We start from the raw sequence: 22,773 nt of genomic DNA on the forward strand, positions 1-22,773 counted from the left end.
ACCCAAACTTTTGTTTGATCCTATGATTCAGATTCTCTTATGGATGAAATAGCTTTGGCTTGCCTTTGGAAAGAAATCTGTAACCGTAAGTGCTAAATCTCCAGCTGACACTGTGTCAAACTCATCTGGGGACCTCTCTCTGCAGCTGGTAGAAATTGGATATAGTCAGCATGACCTGTTTCTTTTTTCCTCTCTATATTCCTCTAGTTTCATTTGAGAGATTTCAGTGTACAGTTAACACTGCTATTGAAAAGCTGAATGTTCACGATGGTGAGCATCATTAACTTCCCTATGGCAGAGCAGGGAAGACAACATTAAATGAAATATACAGAAATCTTGTTTCTGCTGTTTGAAGCAGAACCAAAGCGCTCTGTTCCTCACTGAACAGCACCTGCTCAGAGAAAGTGTCCTTAGAGAAACGCAGTAGGAACTGAATTTAGCAAGCAGTCTTTGTTAAGGTAAAAGATTGTTACCATTACATCACTGAGACTTGTGCCAGTTAGAATCTATGAAATCAAAGATACACCTGTCAGCATCAACAGTGCTTCTCCTGATGGATGCTGCACCCTTAAACATCCTCTTCAGCTTGGGGCTGAAGCAAGGAATCTAGGGAGGAGGAGGAGGAGGATGAGGAGGAGTAAGATTGCTTTGTTAGGCACCTCATGTAGGAGGGGATGGACCTAGTTCAAATAAAGTCCAAATATGTTCCAACCTTTCATTAAGAGAAAGAATGGGAGAGGCAATAATAGAAAAGCATTTCACAGGAGGGTATTGGCTAAGAATAGAGTTGCTAAGTTTACATGGCACCTTCCCCAGATGTGCTTTGCTAGCTTGCTGACAGTGCAGCTGACATGCCCCTGATGCTGCCATCCACATTACTTCCAAATTTGGCTGTACTTTCTGAAGGAAACCCAAGTCACAGTTGCTGGACACAATGACTGTTGTGACAACACAGCCTTATGTAACCCCTAAGAAGCAGGAGTTCAAGCAGAGGAAACACAGCCAGCTGTGAACACTGAGCACTGAAAGATTTAGATCACTGAGGCTGCTCATCCCTTCAGGTATTTCTAGAACCAATACCCTTCTACTGAAGCATTGCTTTTGTTTCCTCAGCTCTGTCTCCTAAGCCATATTTCCATACTCTATACTGGAGCCTGCATGCCTGGACACCTCCTGCCTGCACTAAAGCTCTCTTCAGCCTGCATCACACACATTATCCTGGCACTACCCTTACAGGAGTGTGGCTACTGACAGCAGTGATAGTGCTGTCCACTGCCATGGCAGAGAAGTCAAAATTAACATCCTGCCAGTCTTATTACAGGCAGAAAGAAACACAATTTGTAAGTAAAGACAGGTTCATTGTTGGTATGGTCAAAATCTTAACTGTGTGATCAAAAAATGATTACTCTCTATTATTAAAGAAAAAGAAGGAAGGATACTACAAACCTTTCAATAGAAAGCAATTACAGTATTTATGAGCTGTTTCTCTTCCTGGGATCTGATATTTATTATCGCACGTCAGTAGTCCTCTACACCACATCTCATGCCCCTGCATTTTCAAGGCCTCTGCATGTATCCCTCTGTCCCTTTGTGGCATGGCACTAGAATCTAAAGTATGTTGCTCCACACAGTAAACCTGCCTTAGTTTTAGTAGTTACATTAAAAAATGTCTACCCTAAACAACTATAGAATGAGAAACAAGGTAAACCAAGTAAGACAATAGTCACCTGAGCATGAGAAAAGTTTTAACAGCCAAACAAGCCAGAACAAAGCTGCAGGCAGGTTCAAAGAAGTTCAGACAAAGCAAGCCTGGCAGGTTCCAGGACCCTGCAGAGCTGGAATGAAGTTTTTGCCATGCTACCAGCCATGGGAATCCTGTGTTCATTGAACCATCAGCAGAGATTGGCACCTGGGGACTACATGGGGGAGGTCCCAAGGTTTTTAAAGAACAATCACTAAGGACAACTATTTATCCATAGTCATATGCACAGTTAGTGTCCAATCCTGGTAAACTTGAGAAATGGATGAAATCAACCCAGCTTTTCTTTCTGTATTTTCAAACCACCCCTGCTCACCTAATTCAGCCTGACCGGACTTTGGTCTTGCAAATACCATTCTTGTCATGCACAGTCTCTGAGGACCAGATATTTTATAGGATTTGGAGTGTGACTGCAAGACTTGGTACTTGCCTCTCAGGCAGCACTACACTCTGTTTTGTACTAGAACACTATTATCAGAATATGGAGAAACTCTGGCAAAATCTATCAGCCCTCTCACGGCTACTGCTGAGTCTGCATAAAACTATACTTACAGTGAAGAACACCTGCAATGCATGGAGGAAAAGGGAGCATGCACAATGCCGCAAGTTGCAATATACTCCTGAATAGTTATGCTTATTGAAATACCCTTATGGGACAGTTTAAGGTAAAACATATGTGCATTATATAATACAACTGTGAAATACAAAAACTCATTAAAATTACAGACGGTTTAGCTTAAGAAGTATGCACTCAGCATTTGGGTATTGACACTAAACCACAATGAATTTTTGGCCACTTTTCATTGTACAAGTCCCAGCCATACCCTAGGCAATACAACTGTTTAATAATAAATGTGACAAATTTAACTGGCTGTTTTGTAAAGAAAAATGTTGAGGAAAAATAAGAGCAAAAGTAGCACTGACCAATGCCACTGTGCTCACACAGCAAGGAGGTGAACCCTTACAAAGGTATGTGAGAGAAGTATAAAACACTTTCAAGTTTAGCAGCTGTTGTTGCTTTGCATTATTATTAAGCAGGAGTTGTTGCTTTGTATTATCCATAGCATGTCTTCTCTGAATTATTTTTCAACAAATATGTGATGGTCTTTCTCTTAAAAGCTAATTTTCCACTACCATTTCAATAGCCGCCATTCATTTTACCAACCTTCTCTTCTTTACAGCTGTAAATTGCTCTTGGAAAGCACAAGCATCCCACCTAATTTATCCAGTAAAGTAAAACTCTGGTAAACAGAAGAGCCAACAAGCTTCCAGTTCACAAAGCTGCAGTTAAAGAACTTGATTGTAGGTTTACCTCTTTATAGTAGATTTTGCTCATGAGTAGAAACTCCAAATGTTAACTGCTTTCACTATGGATAGAACATTTAAAATTTGGGTTGTTTACATACAAAAAGATACAACCTGATAACAAGGCATTCCCTTGAAAAAAACCTAAATTAAGACCCTTGGGGTAGAGAAGCACACTGTAGCAACTCTGCCTCCTTATACACAAGCCAGATTTGCAATTAAGGAGGAACAAATTAGGTAAAGCACATTAGGATAGAAGCACATTAGGTTGGTTTTCTCCCAAGCATGAAATTCAGCAATAATATTGCAGTATCAATATTTATCATAGGTTTAAATCACATTTCAGAGAACAAGGTTTCAGGACTAAAAATATTTCATAGATCATTGTAAGGTAACAGATCTGCCTCCAGGTAGCTTTAAATTAATTTTGTTGCAATCCAGCTTTCATTAAAATTTAACAAGGAACTAAAGCTTCAAACACTTGTTTTCAGTACATAATAAATCCATTTTATTCAAAAGGATGCTTCCTTTTTTGCTTAACACTCATCTGACTGTGGATTAGTTTGTAACGACTTTGACAAGACTTCGGTTACCCTCTGGTTAAAACATCTACCCAGCTTTGGGAAAACACCAAGCATCTATTATCATAGAATGTGGGAACCCAGGATATTCCCCTGGCTTCCCTGGAGTCTGGACACGGGGCTCAGAAGCCTTGGCAAGGTGCCCAAAATCCCTGTGAGTTCGATCTAAGTCCCTGGGAGAAATTACCATCTTTATATACAGAATTACAGAGTCACAAAAATAAGTAGAGTGTAAATTGGTGTATTAAAAGGTAGAAAAGTAAAGTTTTAAAGATTGTTTATATTAGGGGGTCTGAACACAAGATGGAGGATTTGTGGTATAGTAAGAAATTCTTTCATCTTCTTCATGGCATCCATCTTCTGGGTTAGGATGCCAATTCAGGATTGGTTAAGGGAAAACTGGACAATGTAATGTAGGTGTCATGTATTGGGAATTAATTGTAAATAAAGTATACGTAATTTAGAGTATAAAAGATAAGTCCAGCCCTGGAGGACAGAAGAAGAGCCTTGAACAAGTTGCAGAGTGGATTGCTGTAAGGTAGAAAGAAAATTCCTTAGATAAGAAAGAATAAACAACCTTGGAAACCTCAGAACACCAGCTTTCGAGTCTTCTTTCATGCCCTGCTGCACCCTAGCTGCAAGACAAGAACTCTCAGACCACCTTTAATGTGCTGGTGAGTGATCTCTGACCATAAAAGAGGTTGCCGCCGGTCACAATAGAAAATATAAGGTTTCAAGAGGTGAACCCTTTTCTACGCTGAGCCAGAGGTTTGGAAAGTATCTTCTTTTTCCAAGAAACCAGAAACAAACATCCAAGCAACAGTACCCTCAGCAACTTTAGAAACAGCCACTATATCTCAAATTATTCCACTTTCACTAAGTTTGTGACAGCTCAAAATTCTTGGGACTCAACTATTTCTGTGAATAAGACAGGCCTCCATATCAGTAACCACATTTGGATTTCTGCAAAACTCACAGATCCTGACTGGGTCGTAGCATTAGAAAGCAACAAAGGAAGGAACTACAGGTGGGGAAAAACCCCTTAGCAATGCAGTTTTCCTCCTACAGGGACTCACATGGAAAACATCCACTTACATTTTACTTCAACAGCCATGTTACAAACTAACAGGGAAGTTCTCACCTGTAACAAAAGTAGTCAAAAACCAACCCCAAATGCAACCAGCATGTAATAAGAATTTTATTGAATACATTTAGAAAAAAACTAGAGCATGAAGACATGAGATTAATTTCTGTGTGTAAGTTTTATGAATGTGCAGAATCAAACAGCCATGCGAAAAGTCATCTCCTCTTCAACTGTAATTCAAGACTCTTAGAATCGCAAAATTATTACCACCCTAAAACAGTGTTCCAGATACGTAACTTATTACTTTAAAAAGGGTCTTCTTCCTGAACAGAAGTAAAAAAATTTAGCAGCAGGCTGGGAAAGACCGATCATTAACAGGTGCAGTATTTAATCAATACTCATGCCATGTTTAAAGAAGGCAAGCCAAGAACGCATCATTATGTAGAATCGGTATATTTTTTTCCAAGGCAAAATCCCTAGTAAAACCAATTCCTAAACTACTGAAATGGTGACTTGATAATGTACACAGTCCAGAATACCATCCAACAGAAGAATTTTTTGTCAAGTTGTATCAGCTCCATGTATGACCTAAGAGTCAGAATAGCTGATCAGCCCTGTGTTCAGCAGTGTATTAACATTTCATATGAATTCCAATTCCTCCAAGAAATGTTGTTACAGATCACAGAATTGTTAAGATTGGAAAAACCTCTAAGAGCACCAACTATCAAGGTAGCACCACTACCATGTTCACCATTAAGCCAAGTCCTTAAATGCCATATCCATGTTTTTTTTGACACCTCCAGGCATGGTGACTGCACTGTTTCCCTGGGCAGCTTGTCCTAATGCCTGACAACCCTTTCCATGAAACTCACTTTTCCCAACATTCCATCTAAACCTCTCCTGGCACAACTTGAGCCCATTTCCTCTCATCCTATCACTTGTTACCTGGGATGTAACATTAGGTATGAAATCTCTTAGGTTAGATAAGAAAATGGGTTGATATATGAGGGGAAAGATTAAGACTTCTGTCATAAACTTGTACACCCATGCAATTTTTCATATTATAAAGGGATCATGAAGGTGAAGTTTTATATGCACCTGGACAGTCAGTTCTGACTCATGTAACATGCTTGTCTACACGTGTAACACGTAAACACATAAACTGAAATACACTACAGCTCTTAAATACTTATTTATAAAAATACAGTTAGACTGCATCAACTTAATCCATTCGGTAAATAAAGCACAACATCCAAAAGAATGAGAAAGGATAAATTCAACACCAGGTATTCCTGTTCATGCTGGCTTGCAATTTAAAGTCTTATTATTAGACAGGTGAAAGCCTGTGATCAAAAATCACTTTACTTGACAAATCTTGACTTTGGGTAAGTATCAATCATGACTGGTTTAGTACACTACAGTTGGCCTCACCTTCTCTCCATACTTACTAACAGAAGTTACAGCCAAGACAATGGTCAAAGAGTCTGCTACCACTATGCACGGAAAGATGTCATTGCATGGAACACCAGGATCAACCTTTGGCACGTTGAAGCCTGCTGTGAGCAAGTGCTCAAAACACACAAATTCAGTGAGTGATCCAGCTCTTGCAGCTTCAGGATGGATGCAGACATATGGTCATAAAAAACTGCAAAGAATTGCTGCAGGTAAACAGAGAGTTTATGGCAGTCTAGGTCATCTGAAGGTTTATCTTTTCATTTTGAAAAGCATCCCAGGCCAGAGAAACTATGCTGTTATAGCAAAATCTATATATTCTTGCCTGACCAAAGCTGGGGGAATTTTTATGGGTTCTTTGTTTGCTTGTTTTTTTAAACAGGTAAGTTTCAAAAGTGGTTGCATTGTCACTGATGGAGAGAGTCATTATAGGAACACTTGGAGTATCTTTAGTTTTGTGCTGAAAGTATGAACAACAGAAGAGCAGGAGAAATGACTAAAAAGCAAAAGCAAAACTGGGGACTGTGTTTACAGGAGCTTTCTCCCACTTCTGGCCAAGGTGACAAAGTTACCAGCAGAACATAGCTTGAAAAAGCATAACAAGCAGTAACAGGATCCCAAAGCCTGCAGCATTCACAGCAGATGGTCCCTTCATCCACATTTCTCTCCATTTAGGGTTCAGTGCATTAAGTAGAAGACGACTTATTTAAAAACAGAAATTCTGTTTTCCAAAGGAATTCCATTTTCCATGTAGTTCTTTAAAATGAGTTTTACATTATGTAAACCTACTGCACATGAGGATGCAAATTAAGTGAAAATATGTTTTCCACATTTTTAGACATATTTAGGATATTTATATATCCATATGGATAGACACATTTGAACTTGCTTGTTAAACAAGAACTTTATCCTGGCATTTAAGCACTACTAATTTTGCTGTCCAAGTTCGGAGTTCTGCACACACAAACACAGATGGCATGCTAGTAGCTACAGTTATCTAGAATTTTTCATCCACTAACGTTCTCAGTGTCATACTAATAAGTACTCCACTTCTTGGTTCAGAACACATCAAAGAACCTCTGTTCAATTTTCAGAGGACCATGTGGCAGGCACACATTTTATAAGCTTGTACCCTATCACTTTGCAATACCTGGTATTTTCAAATAAGAAAAAAAAAAAAAAAAAGAGGAAAAAAAAAGGCATTAATAGAGGCTGACAGAATCTATGTAGCAGAACTTAGAGCTGAAAATTTTTAGAAGGGCCCAAGGAAGTATGCAACCATGCTCAAACTAAGCGATCGAGGATAAAGGATCTTAAAATGAAGGTAGAGAAGCACCAAAACAATTTTATATATGTGTACATATTTATATATATATAGTAATTTCACAATTATAGACCGCACCTGATTATAAGCTGCATGTCTGGGTGTCGGCAACTGTCTTGGGTTACAACACAGGATATGACAAAAGGTATCTATTTTATCACCATCTGTTGAGGGTGGGGGCAGTGATCCTTATCTCTGTGGGAGATATTCTGCTAATGGGCCATCCATTGAAACCAGGCAGGGCATTGTTCTTTATCTTTTCACACCCCATCCTTCCTCCAGCGAGTCATCTTCTGCTAATGGCCATTGAGTCCCACTGTGTGACTGATAAAATTACTGCATCCCATTGGAAGTTGCTCCAGCCAGGGGGAACAGCCCAACATTTCTTACCGAGATAAAACAGAGGTTTTGGGACACTAAGGGAGCCCCTTTCTCCACTGGACTCCAGAGGAAAACTGGATTTCTCCACATCACCACTCGACCTCCGGAGGGAAACTGCACCTTCTGCAGGAGCACTGCTCCAACTGAATCACATCTGTCACTGCAGGAGGATGCAGCCACCATTTAATGGGGCTGCTACCAACACCCTGCCTGACGGGGTGTCAGGTTGTACTCTTTGTCAGGGTTTGGGGTTTGTTTCTTTGTAGTACTGTATTTCTATTTTAATTTCCCTAGAAAAGAACTGTTATTCCTAATTCCCATATCTTTGCCTGAGAGCCCCTTGATTTCAAAATTCTAATAATTTGGAGGGAGGGGGTTTACATTCTCCATTTAAAAGAGAAGCTCCTGTCTTTCTCAGCAGACACCTGTCCTCCAAACTAAAACAGCAACTTTTCGTTCTTTGTCCATATATAAGCTGCACCTGATTATAAGCCGCACTTCCAGGTTCGGACCAGAATTTTAGTCAAAATGGTGCAGCTTATAATCGTGAAATTACTGTATATATTTGTATCACCAGTGTTACTTTCTTGGTATTCAGGGATGGTTTCTTTGGTAATGTATTTCCTACAACTTTAAGCATGAAGTAGGACTTCAAGTACTGTAAGAGACAGAAGTCTGAGCTCAAGTCAAATCATACCTATTGGAAAACAGCAAGATTCTTAGAAATCTGTATTTTACTTCAGAATGCCTTTACTACACCCTATGTTTCTCCAGACACTACTCCAGTCTGCCAAAGCTGGCAGATGAGCATCCTTGCATTTTAATATGGTTCTTTTTTAACCTCATTTAAACAAGACCTCTTGTTTACATATATAGGATTAGGCACAATAAATAATGGTGTGCATTTTTTATTACTTTTATGCTAAAACATTTTTATTTCAGCTGCAAGCCAAAATTAAGAAACTATTCCAAGCAGAAATAGAAAGCAACATTACTCCGTGTGCTGCTGCTTGGATTAAAAAAAAAAATAAAATCTCTGCTTTTAGCCACCTACCTTTACTGATGAACTGTAAACAAAACTAAGGTCTTGATTTCTAAATACAGTCTCTTCAAAAGATACAGTATTGTTTTAAAGTATTTTGATTCAAAGGTACAATCACAATTTGAGACAAACATTTTAAAGCATGTTGTTTCTCCTAAGATTTGTCCTGTACATAACCGCAGTTTTTAGATGACCATCGTCAGAGTCAAGAGATATACACATCCATGTGAAAATCGTTTTACCAAGACACCTGCAGCGTGTCCTGGCTTCTACTACACATATCCACCTACTTTGAGAATAATCTTGAGATTTTCAATGTTGTACAGTAGGACAGACTATACATTCTAAAGGCTGTCAAATATATACAGCACTTTGGTAATTTTACAATAGTTTGCTGTTTGCATACTCTTCACAGCTGAAATGCTAAGTTATACATTTCACTGTCCATTTTTTATATTTAACTATTCAAATAGCAAATTTAAAGGAGTAAAAAAATTTCCCATCTTGCCACCTATTTCAAAATTTTAACCTGATCTGCTTTGATACATGAAAAGATAGCAGGAGTCAGCAAGTACTGAAATCCTTGGACTACTGTTCCTTTCATCCTTCTATAGCCAACAGGTATAGAAACAAACCTTCGTTTCAGAACGTGAGAGTCTACAAGTGTACAACTTCATATTTCTGTTATAGAACCTTTTATTCTAGATGTGGAATTGCATGCTAATTAGTTCAAACTCAGATTTTTCTATCTGCATTACTGTATGCTTCATAACAGTGTTGAATTTAACACAGGTTATCAAATGCATCCACTCTAAACAGAACAGCCAAAAAACAAAGACACCCACTGTGAACAGAGAGCACATCTACTGGGATAGTCAGTACATGGCAGGGAAGGCTGCAAGCAAAGGGCAATAGCTGTTTTACTCTAAATTCCCATGGAGACATTGCATCTAGCATAAACACACCCATGGGAGCAAGAGCAGAAATAACTGTAACCCTTTCAAGTTTATACCCCCATTTACTGTGCGTCAAATTTCTTTCTAGAAGGGAACAGATGAACTAGCATAAAAAAAAAAAAAATCTATATAAAAGTTAAATATTTGATTACAGTAGCAAGTCACCACTTCAACATGGGAAATAAGTTGCCTCTTGGAATTGTTATTTATCTGAACTCTCCTCTTTTGGTTGTGTGTTGGATACTGGTAACTCCAGACTTGCCCATAGCAGGGGCTCTGCTTTCCTCATAGTGAGCTCAATTTTTGTAGCGGTCATGTTCACGTAACTCCTCTTTACATCGATCACCTGGAACAGAAAAGGGATTTCACACTTCAATTTACCAGACTGACAGATATTGGGGAATTAAGTTAGGGGGCACATCATCACTAGATTTCAGTAGATGTTTAGGTAGATGAAGATCCCTCTGGTATCTTGAAAAATCAGCTGTTTCCCATTCCCAAGTTATGGAATGTTTATGGCACAAACACATGCCTACATATACCTAACATACACTGGCTAACGCAGGTAAGCAAGGGTTTTCTGCAACATCACTACCACGGTGCTGGGATCAGAGAAGAAGGTGGAAGAACACCTGCTGTGCAAAGCAGTGCCCATTATGAGGGTCACACTGGATCTCCTGGGTCATATTCAGATTTAAATGTAATTACTCAATGCTATGCAACTCATTCAAAAAACAGTAACGAGGAAAACCAAACCATTTTGAAACAGAAGCAGCTAAAGACTTATGTTTTGTTTTCCTTCTGTGGTTTTTTGTTTGTTTCTTTTTAATAGAAAAAATATTTTCACACTTACTCCCCATAACTTCACAGTGCGATGAAACTCCTTTTCTCCTTCAAATACGATATGGATATTTACCTTAACAAGAAAAACAACAGAAAATATTAATTTTATCATGTTAATAAAACATCTGACACCTCTAGTATGTTTAAACAGAACACAGCATGTTAGGACTTGATTCCTGCAATGACCAAAGTGGTAAAATGGTCCCTCATAAATAGAAGTGAGTATCTATTTTAATTGATTCTGATACAGTTGCAGTCAACTGACCACTGGTAGCTTAACATTTTAGATAAAGAAATCAGAGAAGCATTTTAACACTTGTTTAATATTAGCAGCTGTGAAACAGCACACAATGAAGAATGGTATCAAATTACTCCAAGTCATACAACTAAATGATGAATCCATAATTATTTATACACACTGATACAAACCCATCACGCTTGGGTTTTAATTATGGAAGTCAAATAAAAAATGTTTTTGCATACACTACTGCAGCTTTTTAAAAAACCTACACATTAAAGTGCAGATGTCCAAACAGAAGGAAGAAATAAAGCTATACATACTTGAACAAACACAAATGCCAAGAAAAAGCAGTTACTCAAAAAAGAGTCTTATGCTATCTCTGCCTTGCAAATAAAGCTGAGCAGATTTTCCTAAGTTCAAGTTGCTGATCTTAAGGTAGAGGCTCACCATTGTGCTATTAGCTTCTACGTAGCTCAGATCAGGGACAGAGTTTTTAGCATATACAGAAATAGTCACTTCTCCTCCAGTCTGGTGCCAATCATGCCTGCATGGAACTACTTTCGTCCCCTATATAAGGAAAAAAGGTACAGCAAAGAAAAGACTTAGAATTACATTAGGCTATTTTTTTACAAGATTAACAGCATGAACGCCCAGGACTCTTTAATAGCCAATTAGCATAGCTAATAAAGGACTACATTTCATCTTCACAGGAGACTGCAAGACTCCACTTGCAACTCTTTTTACTAAGTATTTCAGTACCCCTCTCACAAAGTACAACAAAAAAATGTTACTTCATGGATCACCTTCCTTTCCAAGAATACAGTTAGCCAGAAGATTATACAAATGAACTGAATGAAGAGAAAGAATGCCATGACCAAGAAACCTTCATATTCTTGCAAAAAATATTTATTACCCTCTGTTCTCCGACAGAGAAAAAGTAAACTGTCAAAAAACCCTCAAAAAAACCCAAAAAGCTAAAGTAAAAAAAAACCTTGTTGGATAGAAGCCCATTATTCTCAATACATATGGTTTCTTTAAATGCGGGTAAATTCTTTACTCTCTTTTTCTGCACTCTCCTGCTTTAGGCTCATGACTTCAGTATTTTTTTAATCCCTATTTTCTGCGCTTGCAAATAATTATTGAACAAAAATATAAATCTTCAAAGCAAACCACAATTATAGGATTTAAAGGAAGTAAAGGATTTGTGAAGTAAAAAAATGTAAAGCGAAACGACAACTTTTATAATGTATCTTTATTTTCTTCTGTTAAACATTCCTGATGTTTCCAGAGTCAACCCATTTTGCCTCAGCAACAGACTATATATTCATAACAACAATTCTGTGTTCATCTGTATCCATGGTGTGACCAAATCATGCTTTTCAATTGTTTTGGCCCATTATCATATTCTATAATTTTCTTAAAGAATGAAGTATACCTGTATCACAGACTACTTCACACTCCATTTCTGTTTTCCTGCTGTGCACAGTATCTTCCACATTATGTCAGAGGTAGTGATCTGTAATAGCTCAGCTACAGTAATAACTCAATCAAGCTACAAGCTACATTTCAGTATTCAAAATTCAGAATGGCTAGATACAGAATGCAATCTTAATGCTACTTACTGCATCCTTTTTAGTCCATACGTGTGTTCCTCTTGTGCAGCCTTCTTGAGCTAAAAATGTATTGAAGTCAGAAGTTTTCCTTTTACAACAGCTCCAATACTTCATCCTTGAAAGTTTGCAAAGTAATTAACAAACAATATTTAGGACACTATTTAAGATCTTTCCTTTATGCAATATTACTGTTACTTTAGTATATCCCCTTTAAGCATTGACATTTTTGACTGAAGAGTGAACACAGAACAAATCAAAGCAACATCAAAGAAAGCATGAATGCACAACAGACTAGTTAAAAAAAACCCTCAAGTTAACTGCATACTAACCCTTCACAGAACACAGGTACAAAAATGGAATTTAGCTGAATACTAACCCTTCATGGAATATAGGTACACCAGAATGGTATATACATACTTCTTCTGTGCTGTGTGGTCCTTCGTATGTCTGGTGGGACAAAGCATTTAAAGTGCATTACTGTTACAGAATTTGGAGCAAGGAAAAAAATAAATCAAAACAACAAAAACCAGAAATAATGACCAAAGTACGACTAAGTTTTCGGGCAAATAATCTAGATCTAATGGCTTGTCCTAGTTTTTCAAAGTAACCATTCAACCTTCCTTCACAGAAGGTTCTCTGACACTGCTTAGAAGCTCTACTTTGTCTTAGCTCATTGGCACATCAATGGTGACACCACCTGTGCTCATAAAGGTTACTGCAGATCCTCAGAGATTTCTGTCTCTAAAATACTCTGAGCATTCAGATAAAACAAGAACTTAACTTGAAAATCAATTAAATTCACCATTCATAAAACACAGATTCTCAAAAGAAAGTAAAATAAGCAATATACAACTTAGCATCAGGTCAGTTCTTCCCAACACAAAGACTGCCAAAGTTCTCCTCCCACCATAGCTTCAATAGATAATGCAAAATCTGTCAGGTAAAATAGCTATTTAAATCTTCCTGTCTCATTCTGCACAATGTAAATGTGTCATTGCACCTTTCACTTTAAATGACTATGGAATAGAATGGTTAATTTTGGTGCTAGAAGTGTTAAAATACTGACTTTTTAAATCTTCTTGCAGGAAGTATGAACTGTTAAGATATGTAGATGCTTCTATCTATACACAGATTATCAAGAGCAATTCAAGTGCTATCAATAAGCCACCTCTCACCAATATTATATTAATATGTTAAGCTAAAACACATCAGAACCATGTATTTGACAAGCTTACTAATTAGAAGTTCATGAGGGGTTTAAAAAAAAAAATCATTGATTTTCAGCACACAACTCACATTTGTCCATACTGAAGTGTGTTATCAAATATGCATTTGTAAAACCTAGTGGACCCTGTGCCTTTTCCAAATAAATTCGTAGCACATAAATGAAAACTGCTCACTCAATAGCTGAGCAGCTGGATTTAGAGTACAACTGAAGCACTTACTTTCGAACAGCCTGCATTTTTACATGCCGTCCCAATCTTGATTTCATCACTATCTTCGTCTGGAAACAGAATATTATGAAAATAGCAAATGAACTGTATAATCTACTGAACACTTTGCTTTTATTAAGAGCTAAAATGAGTCAAGGAGGAGATTAGAAAAACCTCCCTCTTCAAGCTTCTATTTTCTGCCTGATACTGAAATCTGTCAGAGAGGTATAAAGAAACATCCAAAAAGCTGTATTACCGATGCATCAAATTCTAGGCTCTATATCTTTACACATTTTAAGTGAGGTAAATATAAAAAGATGAAGAGGATCATTACAATCAAAGCGGAAGTGAACATTCATCTTGTTCAGTTTCGTAAAACTAAGAATGTAAAAGGCTTCAACTGTTCTCTATAAATACACACACGGAAATAATTTGGATACCATGGAGAAAGAAGAGCTAAATTAGTTTGGCACAAGAACAAAAGAGCACAAAATAGCCGTAAGCGTAGGTTGAAGTTATAAAGTTTCTTAAGGAGCAGTGTAGTTCTGGAACCAAATTCCAAATAATATGTGGGAAGAAAAAAGAGAAAAACAGACAAGGAAGAACCAACCAATCTTTGGAGAAATTTCACTGATTTATGAAGGCTTTATATGATACTGTCTCGGCAACAATAGGGAGTAAAGTTCATTTCTTGGTAAGTCTGTCAGTCAAATATTCAGAAATGGATGTTCCCATTATGTCCATTCTAACCAGGAAATCTTAAAAAAGACATAGTTCAAATAATGCTAAGGAAAATGTACTGCTCCTGACAACCAAGTCTCCATGTTATCCACATCTGAGCTTCAGTCATCATTCCCTGGACTGGAAGGCATTTCCCAGATTATTAAGAAAAAGAGCAATTAGAGGAAACCATCACTTTAGAAATGACAAGATCAGCATTTCATTTATTTGTGCGACACTTAGCATCATGTGCCACTTAATCTCCCAGTCTCCTTACCTTTTCTCCCTTCATTTTCTGATGACAGTTTCAGTTTATCAAGAGCTTGCTTCAAAGAAGCTGACACTTTCAGCTGCAAATTTGTCATTGGCTCATCTGGGCTAAAAAAGTCCAAATATTAGTGTCAACCTACTTTATGAAAAAAAATTAACAGAAGACAAAGTAGTAACTTTTAATCTTCCTACAAGGCTTTTCTTTTCAAACCTGCCTTCAACAAACGAACTACACTTTTAAATGCCAATCCTTAATGTTTATGAAAAAACAGACTAGAAACTTATAAGGCAGTCTTGGCTTTCAACTGGAAATCCTAAATACTCTACAAAAAAAATAAATCAGAGATACTAAGGCATCTAAATACAAACACCCCAAAATTATTTTTATTGCTGTTTAAAACACTTAACACAGCTTCTAGTGGCATTTTATGCTATGAGGTTATAGACTTTAATTTTTGCTTCTTGTGGATCTAAGAGCTGAAAGATCAAGTACTTCTTTGTCATAACCAGAATTCTTTTCTCATATTTTGAGGCTTCAGGTAGCATCATAATTTCTACCAAATCCAAGGTCCTCTAAAGTTAATTTCAGAATTTCTACACTGTATGAACTGTACAACACTGAATAACCAAGCAAGTTTTAATTTGGCCAACTGACTACAAATTTGGAAAACCTTAAGTTTCATATACCGTACCTCGGCCTCTTAATTGTTTCCAATGGTTTTGGTGCCTGAATTATGTGTTCTTGAAATTTGGGTTTCAGTTCAGCTAGCTCCTTTCGTTCAGAGGTAGTTTTGACTTCTGGCTTAACAGGTTCAGGAGGTTTCTCGCTGTTATGGAGACCCTTTGTGCAGCCCTATTGTGGAAACCATACATTTTTATTGATATATAAATGCAGTGTCGTTTGTGTGCATTAACAATTAACAAAAACTGCAACAAGTTCTCTTGACTCATTTCTTCAGCTCCATCTTCCCCTTTAGACCATTCTAAACACTGGCTGCAAAGGAAACCCTACCACTAAACTGGAAAATATTCTCATTTTGGATGTAAGTTAAAAGAAAAATGCATACTTTCTGTAGTCAAGCAAAGCAGCAATAAATATTGCCCATCCTTCTTTATTAGCAAGTAGCTCTATCAAAACCTATTTTGATGATTTTAACAATTAAAGCTTGAAAATGAGCCTTGACTTCAGCATTACATGAAGAAAAATAGAGCATATAAGAATTAAGACAGTTTTAACAGAAGTAGTCTAATTTAAAACATGTAAGCACATGCACTATTGAATATTAATCACTGTCACTTGACAAGTATAAAAATTGTAAATAATCATGAGTACATACCACAATGCTTAAGAAGTCAGAAAAGTCTGTTGTTCTCCTCTTACAACATGACCAGCCCTATAAACATTTTGGAATAGAAACAACACAGGCATGACTACCAGACTTGACAATAGCTTTAAAAAAGCAAAATATTTATTATATTCCTTTAAAAGATGCGGCTCATCAAGATTAGCAATTGTTTTCTTCGCTTCTGTGGATAATATTATCATCAGTATTTTTAAAAGCCAGAGAAGTCTTCCAGTTTGCTGATGCTGCCTTAATTAGAAAGTTCAGTAAATGTGAGGCAATACTTCCATGACAAGTTAGGTGCCAACTCTGTACAGCAGAAAATAGAAATGTTACTTCATCTCATAAAAGTAACATGTAAGCAAAACAAACAAATACTACACCTGAGACCAGGCTCACCTGTGGGCCAATGCACAGGTCCTCTTCCAAAAATGACAGGGATTTTTCTTTATTTTCTTGAGTACCACTCAAATGTTTCAATTGCTGATTTCCTACCAACAGAGTTGGCTATGTGTATTGCACAGCTATCCAACTACATCAATCAAGAGCCTTTTTTATTATACAAACCAGAAATTCAATTTTAGAGCAAATTGCCTTGCCACTGTGAATAATACATCTTAGAACTCAAAGAATCTTTAGAGGCAACAGTTTGACTAATGAACCACTGCTTTCAAAGCTTAAGTGGTGCAATACAGTGGTTTTAGGTAGGTGGTTCTAAAATACCTTCAAAATATTAACTATTTCCACAGGGAGAGGAGACAAAAGGTTCATCCTGCCCACCTAGATCATCTAGAACTTACAGCAGGAAGAAAACTGCTTATTTGCTATTATGATAATTTTTAGTTAGGTCAAGAGGAAGGATAAGGAGAAGAGGGAAAGTGGTTTTGTTTATAAACAATGAATATGAAAGAAAAAGGGAGTAAATACAAGTTTTTGAGCTAACCGTATAATTTCTCTCTTTATAATTACATAGAGGTGCTTTGTACTGTCCTCTGAGTACAGCTATAGTTTTGTACAAAAAAATTACCCCAGTATAAGCAACTGTATAGTATTGATCGAAGAGTATTTGCCCCAATTCGCCAGTGGCATACGATGGCTGGCCCTAGAGTCAGGCACTGCAATATAAACAACAGCTCACAGCAAACACACTGCCCAGCACAAATGCAGAAGCCTTCACAACGCCAAAAGACACCACATTGTTGGGAAGAGACACACTTCCAGCAAAGTACTTCCTAAGTACCAAGAAAAAACAGAAAACACGCCCCTCAAAGCTCAGCTAAAGAGTAGTTTACTGTTCTAAGAAAAGTCACTTAAGCTACATATTAATAAAGTGCCAGGCTCCATTTTCGGACACCAGATTTCTGACTACACACAACTGAATTATTAGAATGATTTCCAGTACTGTTTCAGCAGTTATGTCTCAAATGATTCCCTGCAAGCACTTTGTATGCATCCAGTAGATCCTGAAGAAGGAAAACAGTTTAGCACAGAACCAAAGACGGGTTGTGCAGTTGGCCTAAGCACTGGAGGAAGAACTGTCACAGGTATATTTAATTCATCACTGAAGATGGAGCCCAAGAATCCTGGGCAGCTGCATAAGAGCATGGGTGACCAGCCCCAATTTAACCAACATCTTCATTTGGCTGATTAAATGAACGTGACTGTTTTTTACAGCCAACAAATGTCACATACACATTAGTGCCCTGGCCACATTAGACCACAAGCAGCTGCTCTGAATTCCAAGCAGGTTAATTAACTGAAAGAGTATGAAACCTCTCAATGGCTTCACAGTCCTTTTTAGAGGACCTAATTAAACTGCTGAGAGACCTAAAGTCAGTCAATCAACAGGAAACAAGTCATATAGACCTGCATGGCATTTAGACCATATGAGCGGAGTTTTTAATTTCTTGTTCAGGAAATGAGTAACTGTGCTTTTTTAATTTCACGGGGTTGCTCATGATAGGCTGAACATCAGTTTTCAACACTGAAAAACCTGGAAAAAAAAAGATGAAAAACCAAAAAGATAATACCTAAAAGGACAGTTGCATACTTACTTTGAGAGCATCATGAAAAACAGGCACACCTGGATGGTATGTGCATGAACCTAGAAGACAATGATTAATATTAATATTAAGGCATACCAAGAATCTTTATTCATACATTTACAAACCCAGCAAAAATGTCACGTTTGCAATTCATGCATGCCACAAGCTGCCCCACTTCCCTGAGTGCACATCATTATTCAGAAAAATCCAGATTCCCTAAATAAAGCTGAGTGCATATATTAAACATAAATAATCAGGTCTTCTTTCTTCTTAAGTATTATACAACACAAACTAGAAAGCAGGCATCTAACACAAACTACTACTTTCATGTGGAGCAAGTAAACTTTCTATGGACCATCCCCAGCCTTCATCAGTGATCAGGCCTTAGTGGTAACAACGATTATACTTGATAATACTGATAATAATAGTAATTTTGCAGAATTAAGGAGGTGTCCCTATGGCTACCTGACAGACAGAAAATACTGATTTACCACTCCAAATACATCTATTTGAACCTGATTAGAGCTTTCTATCGGGAAGTATTCTGTTAAAAAAGTCTCTTAATGCAAATCATGGCTTCATTATTTTAACCATAATTACCTTGTTCTTTTTTTCAATGTTTGTAGTATCCTAAGCCACCTAAGGACTTGAACCCAAAGGTTAGTCTTCCACGTGCACATTCTATTCTATTGACATTCTAACATGTCAATACTATTTATTAGCATTAGATTCTGTACAAACACTACACTGGAACACAACCTCCATTAATGAAAGTTTGTATTCACAGATGTTTATCAGCTGTTCTCTTTTACTTGTATTCCTTTCATGTGACAAAACTGCTGATTATAAAACTTCACACTGACGTTTACTGCATGAATAGTATTTTACTGATTTGACTCTAAACACTATTTTCTAACCTTTAAAGCAAAATTAGAAACATTTAATTTTAGAAGTGACACAAACAATAGCAATTCGCATAATAGGAAGCAAAAGAAAAAAAGTGATAAACAACTTTATCAGCAATCTTCCTACAGATATTTATTAGGCAAAAACCCAATCCAAACTTGGTTGTTCCAATGTTTTTTATAAATATGTAGATTTTTAAAATAAACCTTGTAGTATATACTTCGATTTTATAAGTCTAAAGTACTAATTCAGCCTAAGGGACATCAATTCCCACCTTAACTCAAAATGCACATATTGTGGGACATTAGTCCTTCAGCGAGACTTACAAGTATGTAAACCAAATATATAAACCTCTATCAATTCCTTCAGTTTCAAGATGAAAAGCTAATGTTGGTAAACCTCACAGGAAAATTAAAAAGGAGAGACCAGGACTTCACTGTTAAATCAAATAAAAAAATAAAAGTATTCTTTCCCAAAATCATAAAAGCAAGTCATTAGAAGCATCATGACAGTAAAAATAAACCCTGTTCTGTAGCAAAGATTATTTCTGAGTCAGGGGACTTAAATGAGTATTTGTAATCCTTCACTAGAGAGATGCTGTTAGTAACAGCAACCATTCTAGAGACCAGAACCATCTCGCCATCAACCCGCTCAGGGGTGGCTGCACTCCAGACAAGCGCCTGTTCCTCCATCTGGCCAGGGGCAATCCTTTTTCCTCGCTCCCTGAAGCCTGCTCTGCAGCAGGTCCATTGTGGAGCAAATGACATCCCACTCGGCTGCTGCCTCCAGAGGGCCCTGCGTGCTCCAGGAGAGAAGATGCCAGGACAAGGAGCTCTGCAGTGCCTCAGCAGAGCCAGTGGGATCTGTGCCTTGAGCAGTCTGACCACCGTCCCTGCTAGAGGACAGTGACACACCAGCTCTTCAGCACTCATACAGAGTCCAACAGCTCGTCTGACATGAAGGATCCCTTCTTCCACTAGGTAGGAAAAACTGGGAAATCAGGATACAAGCAGATAAAAAATATTCTAGTTCTGATTTGTATGAGATCAGATTGCTGCAGATTTTGGTTGCTATTCTATGTTTTCACTTTTTCAAGTTATCTCCCCATTGCTTTTAATACCTTTCCTTTACCAGGAAGACCAAAGTTTTTCTAAGTCACTTTCTCTAATCCTCAGATAATTTTTGGAGACACAAATACCACAATTTTTCAGGTTTTTGTTTATTTGGAGCTTTTTTGATGTCAATTTCATAGCCAAACTGATCCTACCGTGCATAAACTTCTATCATCTTACTGCTACATCCTTAAAGCCCTTAATTAGTTGTTTCATTAAAAATCAAAGTAGAAATTTGTAGGGGTCACTCAAATGCAAAACCTGGTTCTCTGTAGAGATCTGTTAATAATTACCTTTACCTTCAGAACTGCTTAGTCTAGAACACAGTGATTCCACTACATGTTCCAGCCACTTACTGAAACAAATTTCATGTCATGAAATTGTTCCAAGCACCACAGAGTTAGCATATGGCCATGCCAACCTGACCTAGCTTACCACAGCTTGATCACAGGCCGTAAAGAAGTGTTACTTTTATAAAGAGCACAGGTCACAAAGTCCTAATAGGATTTATTTTTTTTTTTAACAATAAATACCCTTCTCTGCTTTGCCGTTTGTGGGGATGGCAAAGGGGATGGGAGTGGAAGAGATCACTAAACGCAAGCATTCCACAACGGTGCCCATGTCTGCTGTCACTAACAGTAGCAAATCCTACTCAGTATGTTGCCCCTCTCTATGCAAAAACACGTAGCTCAGAAAAAATAAACACTCTTTATTGCCACGGAAAATGCACAGGCTAGAACATGTTACTACTTCTAACTCTGGGGGTTACTAAAAATTAAATTAACGTAAAGAGGGCATTCTAGAAATTCAACCAACAGAATTACTTTACAAACCAGGTGTAAACTCACATCACCCTTTAACAGCCCCTGTGGAATTATCAAACCTCAAACGACAGAGCTTTCAACATCTTTCACCCAGCACACACAGAAGCACGGCAAGCGTTCAAGGCACTTGGAAAAGCAGACACACGTCTGCCATTCAGACACACTTAATTACTGGCTGCAAGTCCACACACTTGAATTAAAAAAGAAACAAAACAACACCAAATTAAAAATAAAAAACCGCTGGTAACTGCCGTGAATGCTGCACCCACAGAGGCCCTCAGCAGAGAAGGCAAGGTGGGCCCTGCGGTCCTGTGGCACCCACGGCAGCGCTGTGCGGCGCCGGGCCCACACGCGAGTGCCAAGGTGACAGCCCCAGCCCCAGCGGGACAGGACGGGCTCGCACCGCCCCGCACAGCCCCGCACAGCCCCGCAGGCCAGCCCCGCTCCCCGCACTGCCGGCGGGGGAGGCTCCGCGCCCCGGGCCCTCCGCCGCTCTCACCCTCCGTGTTGTTCTCGGGGTCGAAGCGCTGCCCGCAGCCCCGGTTGTAGCACAGCAGCGACATGGCCGCGCCACCTCCTGCCCCGCCGCCCGGGAGAGCCGAGCTCGCTGGAGCACGGCGGAAGGAAGAGGGAAGGAAGGAAGGAAGCCGGGCAGCAGCACCGGGGGCGGGGCAGCTCCCGCGGCGGAAAGAGCCGGCCGGAGCCTTCCGGAATCTTCACGAAGCTTCGGGGCCGGCGAGAGCGGGCAGGCGGCCGCGCAGGCGCTGCTGAGGGGCGGCCGAACGGCCGGGCGGCTGCGCCCGGTAGCGGTGCGGGAATGCTCGGCCTCGGGAGAGCTTCTGGCACTGTTTTAGTTTTTTATTTTTTAAATTCCTTCTTTTATTATTCTTTCCTTGCATGTGAGTTTGATTTGAAATTAATGTTTGTGTGTATATATTGCGTGGCTGTCGTGTCTCTACTGAAGCAGAAACCTACTGTGGAAAACACTCATTTATGTTCTCTTAGTTCCCTGAAAGTTTGCCTGGCTGCTCCTGACAGCTGGCCAACTTACATACGCTTATATGTACTATGCATTATAGGGGCTGTATTGAAAATAATAGAATAGTTTGCAGTGGAAGGGACCTTCAAGACCGTCTTAGTTCCAACCCCCCCTCGATAGGCAGGGACACTGCACTAGACCACGGCTCCAAGCCCTGTCCAGCCTGGCCTTGAACACCTCCAGGGATGGGGCATCCATCCACTGTCCCAGTGCCTCACCACCCTCACAATCAAGAATATTTTCCTAATACTGAGTCTAAAACTAAGTTTTAAGCCTCTTGTCACTAAATGCTTTCCTAAATACATAACCACAGACATTCACGTTTCTGCACGCAATTACAAACTGACTCCTCCTAGTTAAGCGTCTTCTGCACAGCTTTTAAAACAGAATTGCCTAGGTGTTCATAGAGCTTGTGACAAATCCTGAAGCATGCGTGCACAGAATGAACAACAACAACAAAAAAGCTTCTTAAAAGGGAGTTTCGGGATGCAAAAAGAACA

At 38.7% G+C, this 22,773-nt stretch overlaps 1 protein-coding gene across 1 annotated transcript; it reads right to left on the reverse strand.

Annotated features, from left to right (window-relative positions):
- Window positions 1–8,602: 8,602 nt before the first annotated feature.
- Window positions 8,603–21,966, reverse strand: CHORDC1 (cysteine and histidine rich domain containing 1). The gene is made up of 11 exons (XM_033053218.2): window positions 21,734–21,966; window positions 18,402–18,451; window positions 16,342–16,398; window positions 15,697–15,857; window positions 15,012–15,112; window positions 14,027–14,085; window positions 12,958–13,028; window positions 12,591–12,696; window positions 11,416–11,535; window positions 10,738–10,800; window positions 8,603–10,230 (listed from the first exon to the last, which is right to left on the reverse strand). Exons 1-11 carry the CDS (start codon window positions 21,795–21,797, stop codon window positions 10,087–10,089), a joined length of 996 nt encoding a protein of 331 aa, XP_032909109.1. The 5' UTR covers window positions 21,798–21,966; the 3' UTR covers window positions 8,603–10,086.
- Between the last annotated feature and the right edge of the window lie 807 nt (window positions 21,967–22,773).

The sequence above is a fragment of the Catharus ustulatus genome, chromosome 2 (assembly GCF_009819885.2).
Source record: "Catharus ustulatus isolate bCatUst1 chromosome 2, bCatUst1.pri.v2, whole genome shotgun sequence".
In the NCBI taxonomy this organism is placed as follows: Eukaryota; Metazoa; Chordata; class Aves; order Passeriformes; family Turdidae; genus Catharus; species Catharus ustulatus.

Bases quoted from the DNA above. Each gene is read 5' to 3' on its own strand.
- CHORDC1 (XM_033053218.2), bottom strand. From the start codon at position 21,797: ATGTCGCTGCTGTGCTACAACCGGGGCTGCGGGCAGCGCTTCGACCCC. The intron at 11,536-12,590 runs GTAAGTAGCATT...TTCCTTATATAG, and splicing joins TATGGACTAAAAAGGATGCA to GGGACGAAAGTAGTTCCATG. The intron at 10,801-11,415 runs GTGAGCCTCTAC...TTTCTTGTTAAG, and splicing joins TAGAAGCTAATAGCACAATG to GTAAATATCCATATCGTATT.